The 17,324-nt window shown below is 42.1% G+C and overlaps 1 protein-coding gene across 2 annotated transcripts in view; it reads left to right on the forward strand.

The window, feature by feature from the left end:
* OLFML2A (olfactomedin like 2A) overlaps positions 1-15,856 on the forward strand; it is a 115,622-nt gene extending 99,766 nt beyond the window's left edge. The window contains exons 6-9 of one of the 2 annotated variants that reach the window (XR_012725313.1): positions 478-765; positions 3,690-3,875; positions 4,957-14,947; positions 14,995-15,856. Coding sequence is in view for 1 of the 2 variants with exons in the window: in XM_075324130.1 (XP_075180245.1) it covers positions 478-765; positions 3,690-3,875; positions 4,957-5,558 (1,076 nt within the window). In the remaining variant the exon portion in view is untranslated. Of the gene's footprint in view, positions 1-477; positions 766-3,689; positions 3,876-4,956 lie in introns of both variants that reach the window. The other variant, XM_075324130.1, reaches the window with a different exon arrangement.
* The last annotated feature ends 1,468 nt before the right edge of the window (positions 15,857-17,324 follow it).

Consider the following 17,324-nt stretch of genomic DNA (forward strand, 5'->3'; position numbering starts at 1 on the left):
GATGAGCAGGCACTACCATGCTCAGGTGCTCGGTACTCGTAACTATTGATGAGCAGGCACTACCATGCTCGTGTGCTCTGTACTCGTAACTAGTGATGAGCCGGCACTGTGTGGTGTGGGTGCTTGATACTCGTAACCAGCAGTTGGATTCTCGAATGGGTGCGACTTGAGTACCCAAGTATAATAGAAGTCAATTGGAGACTTGAGCATTTTTCCAGGAAATCATCCAGAAAAATGCTCGAGTCCTTCATTGAGTTCCATTAGTACCAAGCCCCCAAGCATAGTAGTGCTCACTCATCTCTAGACCCCATCTGTGCCTATAAATATAAAGTTTTTGTACATGGCCATGGCTACCATATGGTACATCTTAGAAAAATGTGTTATGCTGTGATTTGGTTCCTCAACTGTCTTGGAGGCCTTCAGTGAGTAGGTCAAAGTCAATCGATGCGTTAAGTCCTTTTTTACCTCCATTTGTAGAGAACACGGGAAGGCTCTCTGGACGAGGAGAAAGACAAGATGTCAGAACGGCAGAAAACATCTCCGAATCCCACATAATCCATGAGGAAAGACCTGTGGTTAGGTTGGAGGAGAGAACGACAACCACAACTCCATCTACCACTGCCAACACCACAACTCCCACCCCGACCACCACAACGGAGAGCACCCCTACTACGACATCGGCCACAACCACCACCAGCCCGGAATACTCCGTATCTTTACATTCTTCGGCAGGACTTGGCGCCGATGGAGAAACCAATAATAAAGGTATGGCTTGTGTGTACGGTCCGGCATGTTGCCTATCGGTGCCAGAGTCTTTTTTTGTTGTGTTTTTTGGAGCAGAAACTCAAGTTTTGAAGGAGTTTTTTTTCAGTTTTGAAAACATCTTAGACATTTTCTGCCCCAAAAACTTCCCAAAAAACTTACATCTATGGCATTTTTGGTTTCCAGATCATATACTGTCTTAAGAAATACAAGGAACCTAATAGTCAAAACACAAATGGAAAGGATTATTGTTCCGCCTCTTGGAGTGCGCCATAAAATACGTCCTATGATGATTTAATCCGAAAATCTTCAAGATGATAAATTCTTTCCTGGGGAGACGTGCCAGCTGTAAAGGGAAATTTCAAACTTGTATCTGACTTGTGTGATTGATTAAGAGAAAGTGACATTTCTTTCCTAAAAATCGCTTGCAGACATTTTTGTGTTCTGTGGCGCAGCAGTTGGATCAGATATCCTTTTTACATGTGAGCTTTCAACATTTCTGATTACGGCAGTGTCTGTGATGGATTTGGAGAGTTTTCTTACATTGTTCACTTGGTATAGAGCCCATCTGATAGATTGAATGTATTATATACTATATCGTATGAACCATAGTTATACTACATAAGTTCTTTTTAAGGGGTTCTTCCGTTTTTAGAGAACCCCGGTCACCAAGGTTCTTTTCTGACCCTGTGTCCAGCCACTGCTCCCAATTAGTGATGGGCGGACCTGTACTGTAAAAGTCCGGACCTGCGCAGGTTCAAAGATACCCGAGTTCTGGGCAGGCCCGGAATTCTCAGGGAATTCCAGGTATTGATTCGGATTCGGCACCTGAGAAATACAAAAAAAATGATAATAAAGTAAGTGCGCTGTACTTACCGAGTCACCGATTCGACTGTAACAGCTTATTGACCACTCATTCTACTTTTGGGGCTGTGCATTGTGACTGGTTCCATTCAGACGCTCTCCCACGCTGAGTAACAGCGTGTCTGATGCTTCGAATCACAGACCCTTGCGGGTCTATCGTATAATAAAAATAATTTAAAAATTGGTGTAGGGTCCCCCCCATAATATGATACCCAGCACAGATAAAGCCACGGCTACAGGCTGCAGCCCCCAGCCATGCGCTCATCTTGGCTGTGTATCAAAATAAAAGGAACTGCATGTGGCTTTTTTTCATTATTTCAATAAATAATTAAAAATACTGGCGTGCGGTCCCCTTTTACTTTTGATACCCAGCCAAGTTAAGCTTGTCAGCTAGGGGCTGGTATTCTCAGGCTGGGGAGACCCTTGGTTATTGAGCCCACCCAGCCTAAAAATAGCTGCCTGCAGCCACCCAAGAATGCTGCATCCACTATATGTGACAATCCCATCACTTAACCTGGCTTTTTCTGATTACCCTGGTGCAGTGGCAATCAGGTTAATAAGGGGTTAATCGCAGCTCATAGCTGCAATTAGGCCCTAGATTAGTAATGGGAGGCATCTATGAGACCACCCCATTACTAGTCTGTAAGCGAAAAAAAATATACACAACAGTGAAAAAATCCTTTTTTTGAAATAAAATACAAAAAAAGTACCCTCTTTCACCCCCTTATTAACCGCCAAAACTCCTAGGACCGATGTAATACACACGAGGTTTCACGACAATTCCAGCTCTGCTATATCTGAAGTCACAGCGAGCGATCATGGAACATAACCACGCACTGCGGATTTCAGGCAGAGACTGAGCAGCGCGATCAGCCGTGACATCACTCAGCTAAGTTGTGGCCACAGCTGGAGGTTCCCATGGCCCTCCACCTATGACTGCAAGTAACCTGAGGTGGGGTCACTGAGTTTTTAATGAAGTACCCTGAGATCAAGTTACCTTCGGTCAGAGGTGGAGGGCCGTGGGAACCTCCAGCTGTGACTACAATTTACCTGAGTGACGTCACCGCTCATCACAGCTCAGTCTCTGTCTGAAGTCTGCAGCGGGCAATGATGTTCCAAAAAAGCTCTTTTAAAGTTAGAAAGGTTTTACATCTTTTAAAGTGATGGTATATAGCTTAGATATACTATCACATCATGACGAGTGAGTTTATAATACCAATCCTAAAAATGAAGGGATTGCAGTGCTGGTTTTAGCACACTGTCCCCTTTTAAGCATTTCTATAATAGTACAAAGAAATCAGTGAAGGTGCTTAGTAATTGCGCTATGGTCCTTTTCTTTTCAGGTTCAGTGGGGGGGTCCCAGAGATAGTCACACAGATCATAAAGTGTTGTCATCACTTTATAGAATTAGAAATACTTTTTCAGAGGGGTCATCTGAGAGTTTAAAGGGGATGTGCAGGCTTGGGGCACAAGTCTGCAGTCATTCTATATGAACACTGCACGCTGTCAGGATTCTCCAGGTCCGGCGCCAGAAGCACTTGGGCACGTGACCGCAAGTATGTGATTTGCATAGTTGTGGTCACATGCCAACTAGACAAGTCAATTGAGCAAGACCGGACACGTCTAGTCGGAATGTGTCCAGGAGTATCCAGATCGCATACTTGAGGTCACATGACCGTCCACTCCCGGCACTGACACTGGGGAATCACGACAGTGTGCATAATGCGCTGTGAGTATTAATAAATCTGCAGTCACATAGGTTAACTGCAGACTTGCACCCCAACCCTTTTTATGGCTGGTCTACAAGTCCCTACATTATAAACTTAAAAACCTAAAGAAAAAAGTCATAAAAATAAAATTAACTTTGTCTAAAGTGGGTTGCCAATACAAATTTCAGAAAACTTTGTATTGATTCTGTGCCATTTCCACATCACCCATCCCCCTCCACCTCTACATTACTTAGTCCTTCGTGTCTACTAGCTAATTTTCTCTATACAGTGCTGTGGTGCTCTAAACAATTGGAAATAATGTAATGATGAGTAATGTAAGATGTCTTCTCTCAGTCAGGGAAGGAGAGTGTGAAGGCACCATTGCATCTGTGGAGGCCCCCAAAAAACATCACAGTTATGGTCGCAATGAAGGAGCTTGGATGAAAGACCCAGCAGCAAAGGATGAACGGATCTACGTCACTAACTATTACTATGGAAATAATCTGGTGGAGTTCAGAAATCTCGACAATTTTAAACAAGGTCAGTCATTTCATAGAAAGTACAAACTTTGGCTTTATACTTATGACCTGGCGAAAGGTACTCTTTAAATATAACTGGCCAGTTTTTCCTTTTATTTTATTCCCAGTGCTCTTTTGAGTATTTTTTATTTTATTATGGTTTTTAAACCTACAAGGATCTAGAGATTCTATGATTTATTTTTAGTGGCTCCTCGGGGGTGTGTCTTTATGCTGCTCTCTGAGTCACGCCCCCGAGGACTATAAAATTTAGCTCTAAATAAAAAGGTCATTTTTCTGGGATGGTATAGGGCAGAGTTTCTCAACTCTAGTCCTCACTCAACACCCACCCACAGAGCAGGTTTTCAGGTTTTCCTCAATCAGGTTTCAGGATTTCCTTAATGTTGCACAGGTGATGGAATTATTCCTTGTCTGATATTGAGGAAAACATGATCTGTTGGTGGGTCTTGGGGACTTGAGTTGAGAAACACTGGTATAGGTGGTTTAAAAAAATAAAGAATATAGCAAGGGAAGCGGTGGAAAGAAAATAAGAGGAAAAAACTGGCCACTGTTGACCAGGTGAAAGGTCTTCTTTAAAGGGGTTCTCTCATCTTAAATTCATAAAATTGAAAAGTGCTTGTTAACAAACATTCTCTCCCCAAATGGTTTTGGTCAATCTGTATTAAGGCCCCTTGAAATGACAATGGACTTCTTATATTGGAGATTGGTGCTTCTTGTGGCAGAATTCAGGCCATGTAGATCCACCTCTAGGGACCATCACTGACGATTGACTTGTTAACATATATCGTAGATTAGTGCTTCTTGTGGCCAGAATTCATTCCATGTAGATCCACCTCAAGGGACCATCACTGACGATCAACTTGTAAACATATATCGTAGATTAGTGCTTCTTGTGGACAGAATTCAGTCCATGTAGATCCACCTCAAGGGACCATCACTGACGATCAACTTGTAAACATATATCGTAGATTAGTGCTTCTTGTGGCCAGAATTCAGCCCATGTAGACCCACCTCTAGCTAGGGGCCATCATCAATGTCACCACTAGGTTTGAGGTTTTATTTTACAATCTTCATTTGTTTCACAGGTCGATGGAGTAATCTCTACAAGGTTCCTTACAACTGGATCGGAACAGGACACGTAGTATATCAAGGCGCCTTCTACTACAACAGAGCTTTTACGAAAAACATCATTAAGTATGACCTGAAGCAGCGCTTTGTAGCAGCCTGGACTCTTCTGCATGACGTCATTTATGAAGATACCACTCCATGGAAATGGAGAGGACACTCGGATATCGATTTTGCCGTCGATGAAAGCAGCTTATGGGTCATCTACCCATCGGTTGACTACGATTACTCTCAACAAGAAGTCATTGTTATCAGCAAACTTGACCCTAATGACTTATCGGTGAAGAAGGAGACTACGTGGAAGACTGGTCTCAAACGTAATTCCTATGGAAACTGTTTTATAATATGTGGCATCCTTTATGCCGTGGACGTCTACAACCATAAAGAAGGGCAGATCTCCTATGCCTACGATACTCACACAGATACTGATGCAAATCCAAAGTTGCCATTCGTTAACGAGTATGCCTTTACGACTCAGATTGACTATAACCCCAAAGAAAAAGTACTATACGCCTGGGACAATGGCCACCAGTTGACATACAAAGTGAACTTTGTCGACTGATTGAATTGATAGTTTTTTAGGACGTAGGTCAGTCCTCTACAAAGAAAAGCACTTTTACACATCAGTTATAACGTGTTGCTTGGGGAGCAACTAAAGTATTATCTTCTGGCTGTTAAGAGGTCGAAATACTTTGGCCAAGACAAGTGTAATGGCCCCGAAATGTGGTATGTGACTAATCCTTTGTTAAGAAACTGAACAAAATTGTAAAAGTGTGAATGGACCCGAGATGAATGGCTCAACCGCATAAAAGTCTAACCCCAATGAAAGAGACTGAACAAACTTGTCACAAAGACAAATTTTATTTCAATGGACCACCAAAGAGTATACGGGCACCATGGGCTTACCATATGCGCCATGGACATTCTGCGCTTACCATATATGTAATAGGATTATTCCAAAACTTCTACATTTTGCTGAAAGAACACACACATATATATATATATATATATATAATAATTTCGTAAAGGATATATAGATATGGGGTGTCTATAGTCCTTACCAAATTTCCTGCAAAAATCTTGACTTTTTTGGATTATAATGACCATCTTCTGTAAAAAAAATTATTAAAAGGGTGGCTCGGATTAATTTTTCTAAAATAGCCCTCTCGTTCTTATGAAGTAAAAAGGCTTCCAAAAATTATGTTTTTGAAAAATTTCTCTTTATAGAACCGACTGAATTGAACACGGCTTGGTCAAACTTGCTTAGGATTTCAACATTGAGAGTTTAGGAAGCCACTGCCAGATGCTTCTTATGGAAGCTTATCTCCCGAGAGATCATGATCCTGATCTATGATGGAGTGGGAAACCAGAAGGCCCCCAAACTCAATAGATGGTCGGCAAGGCCTTCCATGGTCGTCCTATCTGATGAGTAATTTAATATTGGTTCAGGATGGGCTAGGCAACACCGTGAAGGACCTATAGGATGAGCTTCTACCATAGCCTCTTATTGAAACATATCTCCTAAGAGATCCTGATCTATAATTTTGTAGGAAGCCAGAAGGCTCCAAATTCTTTAGAAAGTTGGCAAGGCCTTCTATGGTCATCATATCTGAGTATGGTGGTGTTGGTCCAAGATGGGCTAGACAATATTGTGAAGGACCATTAGGGTGAGCTTCTACCTTAGATCCACCGCACAAAATATCAAGAGATGCAGAAAATGTTCTTTACAACCTATACCGTGGAGAGTTTAGGAAACCACTGAGAAACTCCTCTTATGGGAGCTTATTTTCCAAGAGATCATGATCCTGATCTATGATGTTGTAGGAAGCCAGAAGGCCCCAAAATTCATTAGATAGTTGGCAAGGCCCTCTATGGTCATCATATCTGATGAATATGGTGGTGTTAGTTCAGGATGGGCTAGACAACACCGTGAAGAGACTATAGGACGAGCTTCTACATAGAGCCATCCTGATCCCACAGAATATCAAGAGATGCAGAAAGTGTTCTTTACAACCTATACCCTAGAGTGTTTAGGAAGCTACTGCCAGACGGCTATTATAGAAGCTTATCTCCCGAGAGATCATGATCCTGATCTATGATGGAGTGGAAAGCCAGGAGGCCCCCAAACTCATTAGATGGTTGGCAAGGCCTTCCATTATTGTCATATCTGATCAATATGGCAGCGTTGGTTCAGGATGGGCTAGACAACACCATGAAGGACCTATAGGATGAGCTTCTACCATAGATCCATCCTGATCCCACAACATATCAAGAGATGCAGAAAATGTCCTTTACAACATATACCACCACTTCGGTCTTCTGTGTCCGCTGGATGGGACCCCTGAAAACCAACATCTACACTCCGGCTTTCGCGTTTCCTCTTTTGACTAGCTGACCTAGAGCGATGTCCTGTGTGCATCACACGATGATGATGATGATTTCACACCAGGCCGGCTAATCCCAACAGGAGTCATAGATGTCATCAGATCGGAGGTGGTTCACAAGGCTCCCATCCAACTGCCATGAAAGACTAATCTGCCCATTGGACCAGGTCCTACAAATCGATTCGCTCATGTCTAGATACTGATCAAATAGAGTGAAGGGGGCTTTACACGCAACGACGTCGCTAATGACGCCGGATGTGTGTCACGAATTCCGTGACCCCGACGACATATCGTTAGATATGTCGTTGCGTGTAACGGGGCCTTAAGACACATCTTGTTGCATAACCAGAAGATCTTCTCCACCTTTAGCAATACGTTTTGAAGCAGCATGCCTCAGTATACTGTACCTCTATATATTTTGTGTAAATATCACACTTATTACAAGTAAAATATATCTTTGTACCGTGTTAGCCAGTAGAGATAAAAAAAATTTGTTTAAAAGAACTGAGGACTCTCAGTTCTTTTAAACAATTTTTTTTATCACACTTATTAGACACATATCCTCTATATTTTTAGGGGGTTTTACATTCTAAAAAGCTGTAAAAATAACTTTTTGCATATATGGCCTCCGGTATGTTCCTCACGAAGAAGCACTCTTACATCAGGACACCCATTCTTCAATTCCCCCTTTGAAATCGACCATTTTTGGGTGACCGATTTCTTTGACAGTTTTTGATTCTTTTTCAAAAAATGTAGTCGGCAGAAATAACTCTTCACCTGTGCGTTATCACTCAATAAATGGGCGTCAACAAGTAGAATTACAGCCAAGTCCTGAAGGAATACAAGTCCAGCATGCCAGATGACTGATGCCAATTGTATTTTCTCACACTTTTGATGCCTGTAGAAATGTTTGTGAAGTTTCTCCAGTTTTCCGATTTCACCGGGATGTTTCCTTTTTTGGCTTTAATGCTTCTAATCCACTTGAGACAGACACTTAGCACATGTAACAGCTGAGCTTGTGTTTCGCCGGTTGAGTTTATTGTGACCTACATAGAGGAAACACATTGATTTTTGGGTTCTTTCGGTAAGATCCTTACAGTTTTTGAGCTTCTAATCTGTATTAGATTTGAGAAGATCCTTAACATTAATTGCACCAGTAGTGGCCGCCATCCAATTAGGTCAATGACTGCAGTACATAGGATATTCGATCACATTTTTGCACAATTTTTCGCACATTACCTGTGCCCAACATACAGGCACCCTAGTAATGCAGTGAGCTATGGTTTGTCCAATTCCAAAAAAATACTTGTAATTGTGTTCATAACATTATTAAAGCAGTTGTCCAGTTAAGACAAGTTATTGCCTATCCAAAGAATAGGTGTTGACTCACTGATTTTGTGGGTCCAACTAGAGAGACCTGCACTAATCGGTAGAATGGGGAACATTGATCTCTAATGGGGATCTTTTATCCCTCTTCCAAAACTATTCGGCAGATCGGATGCCCAAATGCAGCTCCATTCATTCGACATGGGACTACCAGAAAAAGCCGAGTGAAAGTGAAACCCCTTAGGGAATTAATGTAGTGACGACTGACAGGAATACAATTTTGGGGTTCTACAAATTGGTGCGGGTCCTAGAAGTTGGACTGCCACTTGTCAACAAGTTGTCACCTATCATGTCAGTAGAAGATAACTTTTCAACCAACTAGTGATGAGGGAGTACTACCATGCTCGGGTGCTCGGTACTCGTAACTAGTGAAGAGCAGGCACTACCATGCTTAGGTGCTCCGTAATCGTAACTAGTGATGAGCAGGCACTACCATGCTTGGGAGCTCAGTACTCGTAACTAGTGATGAGCGAGCACTACCATGCTCAGGTGCTCAGTACTCGTAACTAGTGATGAGCGGGCACTACCATGCTCAGGTGCTCAGTACTCGTAACTAGTGATGAGCGAGCACTACCATGCTCGGGTGCTCGGTACTCATAATCAGTGATGAGCGGGCACTACCATGCTCAGGTGCTCAGTACTCGTACCTAGTAATGATTGAGCACTACCATGCTCGGGTGCTCGGTTCTCATAACTAGTGATGAGCGGGCACTACCATGCTCGGGTGCTCAGTACTCGTAACTAGTGATGAGCGGGCACTACCATGCTCAGGTGCTCAGTACTCGTAACTAGTGATGAGCGAGCACTACCATGCTCAGGTGCTCAGTACTGGTAACTAGTGATGAGCGGGCACTACCATGCTCGGGTGCTCGGTTCTCATAACTAGTGATGAGCGGGCACTACCATGCTCAGGTGCTCAGTACTCGTAACTAGTGATGAGCGGGCACTACCATGCTCAGGTGCTCAGTACTCGTAACTAGTGATGAGCGGGCACTACCATGCTCAGCTGCTCAGTACTCATAACTAGTGATGAGCGGGCACTACCATGCTCAGGTGCTCAGTACTCGTAACTAGTGATGAGCGAGCACTACCATGCTCGGGTGCTCGGTTCTCATAACTAGTGATGAGCGGGCACTACCATGCTCGGGTGCTCTGTACTTGTAACTAGTGATTAGCGGACACTACCATGCTCGGGTGCTCAGTACTTGTGACTAGTGATGAGTGAGCACTGCCATGTTCGGGTGCTCTGTACTCGTAACTAGTGATGAGCGGGCACTACCATGCTCGGGTGCTCAGTACCCATGACGAACAGTTGGATGCTCGAATGGGCGCAACTTGAGTACCCGACTATAATGGAAGTCTATGGTGGATTCTAACATTTTTCTGTAACCATTTTTGATATATTTTTTCCATAAGTCAATAGTAAATATGAAAATAAGAAACTTTGTAGGAGAAATTCACTCCTGGATTGAGCTTTAATTCTCAAAATATTCCCAATGGTAAAATCTTTCTCCTCCTTCAGTGAATGCAAACGTTCCCATTGCTAAAATGGGAATTGACCGTTGGGGAGTATGCTGGAGAGAACATAAAGCAATACGAGATGATAGTTGGTGCCTATAATGTTCTATGGAAAATTGTCATTTCAGGAGAACTTGCAGCTGTCATTTTGGAGAACTTGCAGCGGAATATCTTTCTCCGCCTCTAGCTCCTCCCTCGCTATAGAAATTTGTAGGCACTAAACACCAAAAAACAACAAAAACAATAGCATAATATGTAATATTGCAGATCGGCTAATTAAAGCTGCATTGCTAAGATGTGACGCCTGATCAGTGTTTTAACTGTTTTTTATAAAATCACTGTTTTATCAGCAGCAGATTATCATTAGAGGACTAGTTAACCTCCTGCCATGTAGTCCTCCATATTCATGAGCTCTTTGTAACCCCACCCACACCACTGATTGGCAACTTTCTGCCTATTCACAGTGTACACAGCTGCCAATCAGTGGTGTGGGCGGAGTTATACAGACTCAGCATTCAAAGAACTGATAGATTGGCAGCAGATGAAACAAGGATTTTATCAGAACTGCTGCAAGTAGCCGAGTAAGTGACGCATCGCTGTAATCAGGGTCTCTGCCTCTACATTGTGTTGCTCTCAGATTGGAATAACACAATTTTGGGCGCTGGGTCCAAAATAAAAATGAGAAAAAAATTAAATTAGCGCTAACATTAATGTTGTCTCTAGAGATAGAAGTTAATACAACCACATATACTTATATTGGGGATTTGAGAGGCAGCATGGAGATGTAAATTCACCTTAAACAACAAAAATATGCCAAATACTGACAAAACATAAAAGCAATGTGTTCAGCCCGTGGATGCAGGCTGGTGTGTCTGTGGGCCTCAACGTGCGTTTCTCCCTGCTTCATCAGGGGGTTCTCAGATTGGGTGGCAGATTCCCTTTAAAGCCCTCATAAACATCTGATAAGAAACTGTCTAATGTGTAACCTGCGTTTCGCCCTGCTTCATCAGGGGGGCTCTCCGATTGAATGGCAGATTCCTTTTAAAGCCCTCATAAACATCTGTTAAGAAACTTTCTAATGTATAGTACTCATCGCTATAAGAATAAGGATTGGGCAAGTTGAAGGTCATCACCTAATCCTTTTGTTTTGTTATCTTGGGGAATAAGATATTACCACAAGAGTATAGGAGCGACAATCTACTTTCTCCCTGAGTGTACATAGATATACAGTGCCTACAAGTAGTCTTCAACCCCCTGCAGATTTAGCAGGTTTGATAAGATGCAAATAAGTTAGAGCCTGCAAACTTCAAACAAGAGCAGGATTTATTAACAGATGCATAAATCTTACAAACCAACAAGTTATGTTGCTCAGTTAAATTTTAATAAATTTTCAACATAAAAGTGTGGGTCAATTATTATTCAACCCCTAGGTTTAATATTTTGTGGAATAACCCTTGTTTGCAATTACAGCTAATAATCGTCTTTTATAAGACCTGATCAGGCCGGCACAGGTCTCTGGAGTTATCTTGGCCCACTCCTCCATGCAGATCTTCTCCAAGTTATCCAGGTTCTTTGGGTGTCTCATGTGGACTTTAATCTTGAGCTCCTTCCACAAGTTTTCAATTGGGTTAAGGTCAGGAGATTGACTAGGCCACTGCAACACCTTGATTTTTTCCCTCTTGAACCAGGCCTTGGTTTTCTTGGCTGTGTGCTTTGGGTCATTGTCTTGTTGGAAAATGAAATGACGACCCATCTTAAGATCCTTGATGGAGGAGCGGAGGTTCTTGGCCAAAATCTCCAGGTAGGCCATGCTATCCATCTTCCCATGGATGCGGACCAGATGGCCAGGCCCCTTGGCTGAGAAACAGCCCCACAGCATTATGCTGCCACCACCATGCTTGACTGTAGGGATGGTATTCTTGGGGTCATATGCAGTGCCATCCAGTCTCCAAACGTCACGTGTGTGGTTGGCACCAAAGATCTCGATCTTGGTCTCATCAGACCAGAGAACCTTGAACCAGTCTGTCTCAGAGTCCTCCAAGTGATCATGAGCAAACTGTAGACGAGCCTTGACATGACGCTTTGAAAGTAAAGGTACCTTACGGGCTCGTCTGGAACGGAGACCATTGCGGTGGAGTACGTTACTTATGGTATTGACTGAAACCAATGTCCCCACTGCCATGAGATCTTCCCGGAGCTCCTTCCTTGTTGTCCTTGGGTTAGCCTTGACTCTTCGGACAAGCCTGGCCTCGGCACGGGTGGAAACCTTCAAAGGCTGTCCAGGCCGTGGAAGGCTAACAGTAGTTCCATAAGCTTTCCACTTCCGGATGATGCTCCCAACAGTGGAGACAGGTAGGCCCAACTCCTTGGAAAGGGTTTTGTACCCCTTGCCAGCCTTGTGACCCTCCACGATCTTGTCTCTGATGGCCTTGGAATGCTCCTTTGTCTTTCCCATGTTGACCAAGTATGAGTGCTGTTCACAAGTTTGGGGAGGGTCTTAATTAGTCAGAAAAGGCTGGAAAAAGAGATAATTAATCCAAACATGTGACGCTCATTGTTCTTTGTGCCTGAAATACTTCTTAATACTTTAGGGGAACCAAACAGAATTCTGGTGGTTTGAGGGGTTGAATAATAAATGACCCTCTGAATAAACTTTTCACAATTTAAAAAAAAAATAAAAAAAGAAATAACATTCTTTTTTTGCTGCAGTGCATTTCACACTTCCAGGCTGATCTACAGTCCAAATGTCACAATGCCAAGTTAATTCTGAATGTGTAAACCTGCTAAATCTGCAGGGGGTTGAATACTACTTGTAGGCACTGTAGGTGGGCTGAAAGAGATGACTCTTGACTGAACAAGCGTATGGGCGAATTAGTGCATAACGCTATATTCTGCATCTAAAATTATAAGATTGCATGTGCTTAACCCTGCTTCATCAGGGGGTCTCTCAGATTGGGTGTCAAATTTCTTTTAATGCCCTCATAAACATCTGATAAGAAACCTTCTAATGTGTAACCTGCGTTTCACCCTGCTTCATCAGGGGGCTTCTCAGATTGGGTGGCAGATTCCCTTTAAAGCCCTCGTAAACATCTGGTAAGAAACTTTCTAATGTGTAACGTGCGTTTCACCATGCTTCATCAGGGGGCTCTCCAATTGGGTGGAAGATTTCTTTTTAAAGCCCATGTAAACATCTGATAAGAAACTTTCTAATGTATAGTACTCATCGCTACTAGAAAAAGGATTGGGCAAGTTGAAGCTCATCACTTATTCCTTTTTGTTATCTCAGGGACCTAGACACTGACAGAAGAGTATAGGAGCAGCAATCTACTTTCTCCCTGAGGTGTATAGATATGGGGGAGCCGAAAGAGATGGCTAATGACTGAACAAGCGTTTGGGCCACTTAGTGCATAAGGCTAGAATCTGGATCTAAAATTAGAAGATTGGAGCACTTTCCCCTAGAAGTATTGTTTGTATGGGAAAAAGTGTTATATAAGTGGTACAATATAGGTGTGTAATTTCGATTGGTTTTTGTCAGTCATGACTTATTAGAAAGTGCAAATGTCTCTTATACAGCCGAACACATACTTAATCTTTCACGTCACTTCTTTGGGCTATATAGTGTTACTGTATTTTAATAATGATACATAGCTGACCACCCACAGGTATTTCACGTTTCACTGAAAGCTCCCTGTCTACATAACCAACATTAAGGTCAGGTTTTTCACTGAAAGCTCCTTGTGTACACCACCAACATTAAGGTCAGGTATTTCACTGAAAGCTCCTTGTGTACACCACCAACATTAAGGTCTGGTATTTCACTGAAAGCTCCTTGTGTACACCACCAACATTAAGGTCAGGTATTTCACTGAAAGCTCCTTGTGTACACCACCAACATTAAGGTCTGGTATTTCACTGAAAGCTCCTTGTGTACACCACCAACATTAAGGTCAGGTATTTTGTTTCACTGAAATCTCCCTGTCTACACCACCAACATTAAGGTCTGGTTTCTTACGTTTTAATGAAAGCTCTCTGTCTACACCACCAACATTAAGGTCTGGTATTTCACTGAAAGATCCCTGTTTACACCACCAACATTAAGGTCTGGTATTTCACTGAAAGATCCCTGTTTACACCACCAACATTAAGGTCTAGTTTCTTACGTTTTAATGAAAGCTCGCTGTTTAAACCATCAACATTATGGTCAGGTATTTCACATTTCACTGACAGCTCCTGGTCTACACCACCAACATTAAGATCAGGTATTTCACGTTTCACTGAAAGCTCCCTGTCTACACCGCCAACATTAAGATCAGGTATTTTAGTGAAAGCTCACTGTCTACATCACCAACATTAAGGTCTGGTTTCTCCCATTTCACTGAATGCTCTCTGTCTACACCACCAACATTAAGGTCAGGTATTTCACCTTTCACTGAAAGCTCCCTGTTTACACCACCATTAATGTCAGGTATTTCACTGAAAGCTCCTTGTTTACACCACCATTAATGTCAGGTATTTCATATTTCACTGACCGCTCCCTGTCTACATTGCCTACATTAAGGTCTGGCTTCTCCCGTTTCACTGATAGCTCCCTGTCTACACCACCATTAATATCAGGTATTTCATATTTCACTGACAGCTCCCTGTCTACACCACCAACATTAAGGTCTGGTATTTTACTGAAAGCTCCCTGTCTACACCACCAACATTAAGATCAGGTATTTCACGTTTCACTGAAAGCTCCCTGTTTACACCACCATTAATGTCAGGTATTTCACATTTCACTGAAAGCTTCCTGTTTACACCACCAACATTAAGGTCTGATATATTTCACGTTTCACTGAAAGCTCCCGGTCTACACCACCAACATTAAGGTCTGGTTTCTTGTGGTCTGTTTGCGGACCATAATGCTTGACTGACAGCGATTCTCCCAACCTGAACCTATAGACTCCTAGACAGATATGAGGCTGAAATTTCAGATCAGGAGACCCCCCCCCCCCACACCTTCCCGCCGTCAACTATGGACAAATTTGTTGGTGTGAACCTTACCTAATTAGTTAAAAATAAAAAAAATTTAAAAAAAAATTCAGTTCCCTCAGCCCCTCTTTCTCCATAATAAAATCCAATTTCTAGGTTTTGTGTTTCTTGTATGTGTAAACGTAAAAGTATATTCATTTTATATTATGCCATGCCTTATGAAATATGTTGAATATATTATTTGTTGGATGTAAAAATATGTAAAAAAAAAATACCTTATTTTGTAAAAAAAATAAAAAAAAATTCCATAGATGTAAATTAGGATACTGCTTTACCATTTGTATATAACATGTGCATTCATTGGATGAATAATTTAATGCGAGTCATTCACATTGTCACTACTGCTGCTTAAATCTGGTGTCGTTACCCTTCCTGTGCAAGTGATGTTTGTGCTTGGTATACGGCGGTTACAACCAATATGGCGCATTTCATTTTTTTTTTATTCTATTAAAAGTAACTTATGTTGTGTTTATTATAGAGGTGACATCTATATGTTCTGCTGAACTATAAAAGAAAGAAATAAAATTATAAAATATCAGTCTGATTGAAGTTTTTTATTATTATAGTTCTCCTGATTCACTGTCACTTACCTAATGTGCAGGGCATTGCAGCAGCTTATAATAATATTAGCAAATACCTCCAATTAGGAATATAGTATAGTTCTCCTGATTAGCTATGTCACTTACCTAATGTGCAGGGCATTGCAGAGGCTTATAATAATATTAGCAAATACCTCCAATTAGTAATATAGTATAGTTCTCCTGATTACCTATGTCTCTAACCTCATCTGCAGGGCATTGCAGCAGCTAATAATAATAATAATACTAATACTAATGCTAATATTAGCAAATACCTCCAATTAGAAATGTAGTTTAATTCTCCTGATTAGCTACAGTGCAGACCAAAAGTTTGGACACACCTCCTCATTCAAAGAGTTTTCTTTGTTTTCATGACTCTAAAAATTGTAGATTCACATTGAAGGCATCTAAACTATGAATTAACACATGTGGAATGAAATACTTAACAAAAAAGTGTGAAACAACTGAAAATATGTCTTATATTCTAGGTTCTTCAAAGTAGCCACCTTTTGCTTTGATCACTGCTTTGCACACTCTTGGCATTCTCTTGATGAGCTTGAAGAGGTAGTCACCGGAAATGGTTTTCCAACAGTCTTGAAGGAGTTCCCAGAGATGCTTAGCACTTGTTGGCCCTTTTGCCTTCACTCTGCGGCCAGCTTACCCCAAGCCATCTCGATTGGGTTCAGGTCTGGTGACTGTGGAGGCCAGGTCATCTGGCGTAGCACCCCATCACTCTCCTTCTTAGTCAAATAGCCCTTACACAGCCTGGAGGTGTGTTTGTGGTCATTGTCCTGTTGAAAAATAAATGATGGTCCAACTAAACGCAAACCGGATGGAATAGCACGCCGCTGCAAGATGCTGTGGTAGCCATGCTGGTTCTGTATGCCTTCAATTTTGAATAAATCCCCAACAGTGTCACCAGCAAAGCCCCCCCACACCATCACACCTCCTCCTCCAATGCTTCACGGTGGGAACCAGCCATGTAGAGTCCATCCGTTCACCTTTTCAACAAAGACACAGTGGTTGGATCCAAAGATCTCAAATTTGTACTCATCAGACCAAAGCACAGATTTCCACTGGTCTAATGTCCATTCCTTGTGTTCTTTAGCCCAAACAAGTCTCTTCTGCTTGTTGCCTGTCCTTAGCAGTGGTTTCCTAGCAGCTATTTTACCATGAAGGCTGCTGCACAAAGTCTCCTCTTAACAGTTGTTCTAGAGATGAGAAGGTGTGTCCAAACTTTTAGTTTGTACTGTATGTCTCTAACCTCATGTGCAGGGCATTGCAGCAGCTAATAATAATATTAGCAAATACCTCCAATTAGAAATGTAGTATAGTTCTGATTCATTGTCACCTACCTAATGTGCAGGGCATTGAAGCAGCTTATAATAAAAGCAAATACCTCCCTTTAGAAATGTATTCTAGTTCTCC

Source organism: Anomaloglossus baeobatrachus, chromosome 9, assembly GCF_048569485.1.
Source record: "Anomaloglossus baeobatrachus isolate aAnoBae1 chromosome 9, aAnoBae1.hap1, whole genome shotgun sequence".
Taxonomy (NCBI): Eukaryota; Metazoa; Chordata; class Amphibia; order Anura; family Aromobatidae; genus Anomaloglossus; species Anomaloglossus baeobatrachus.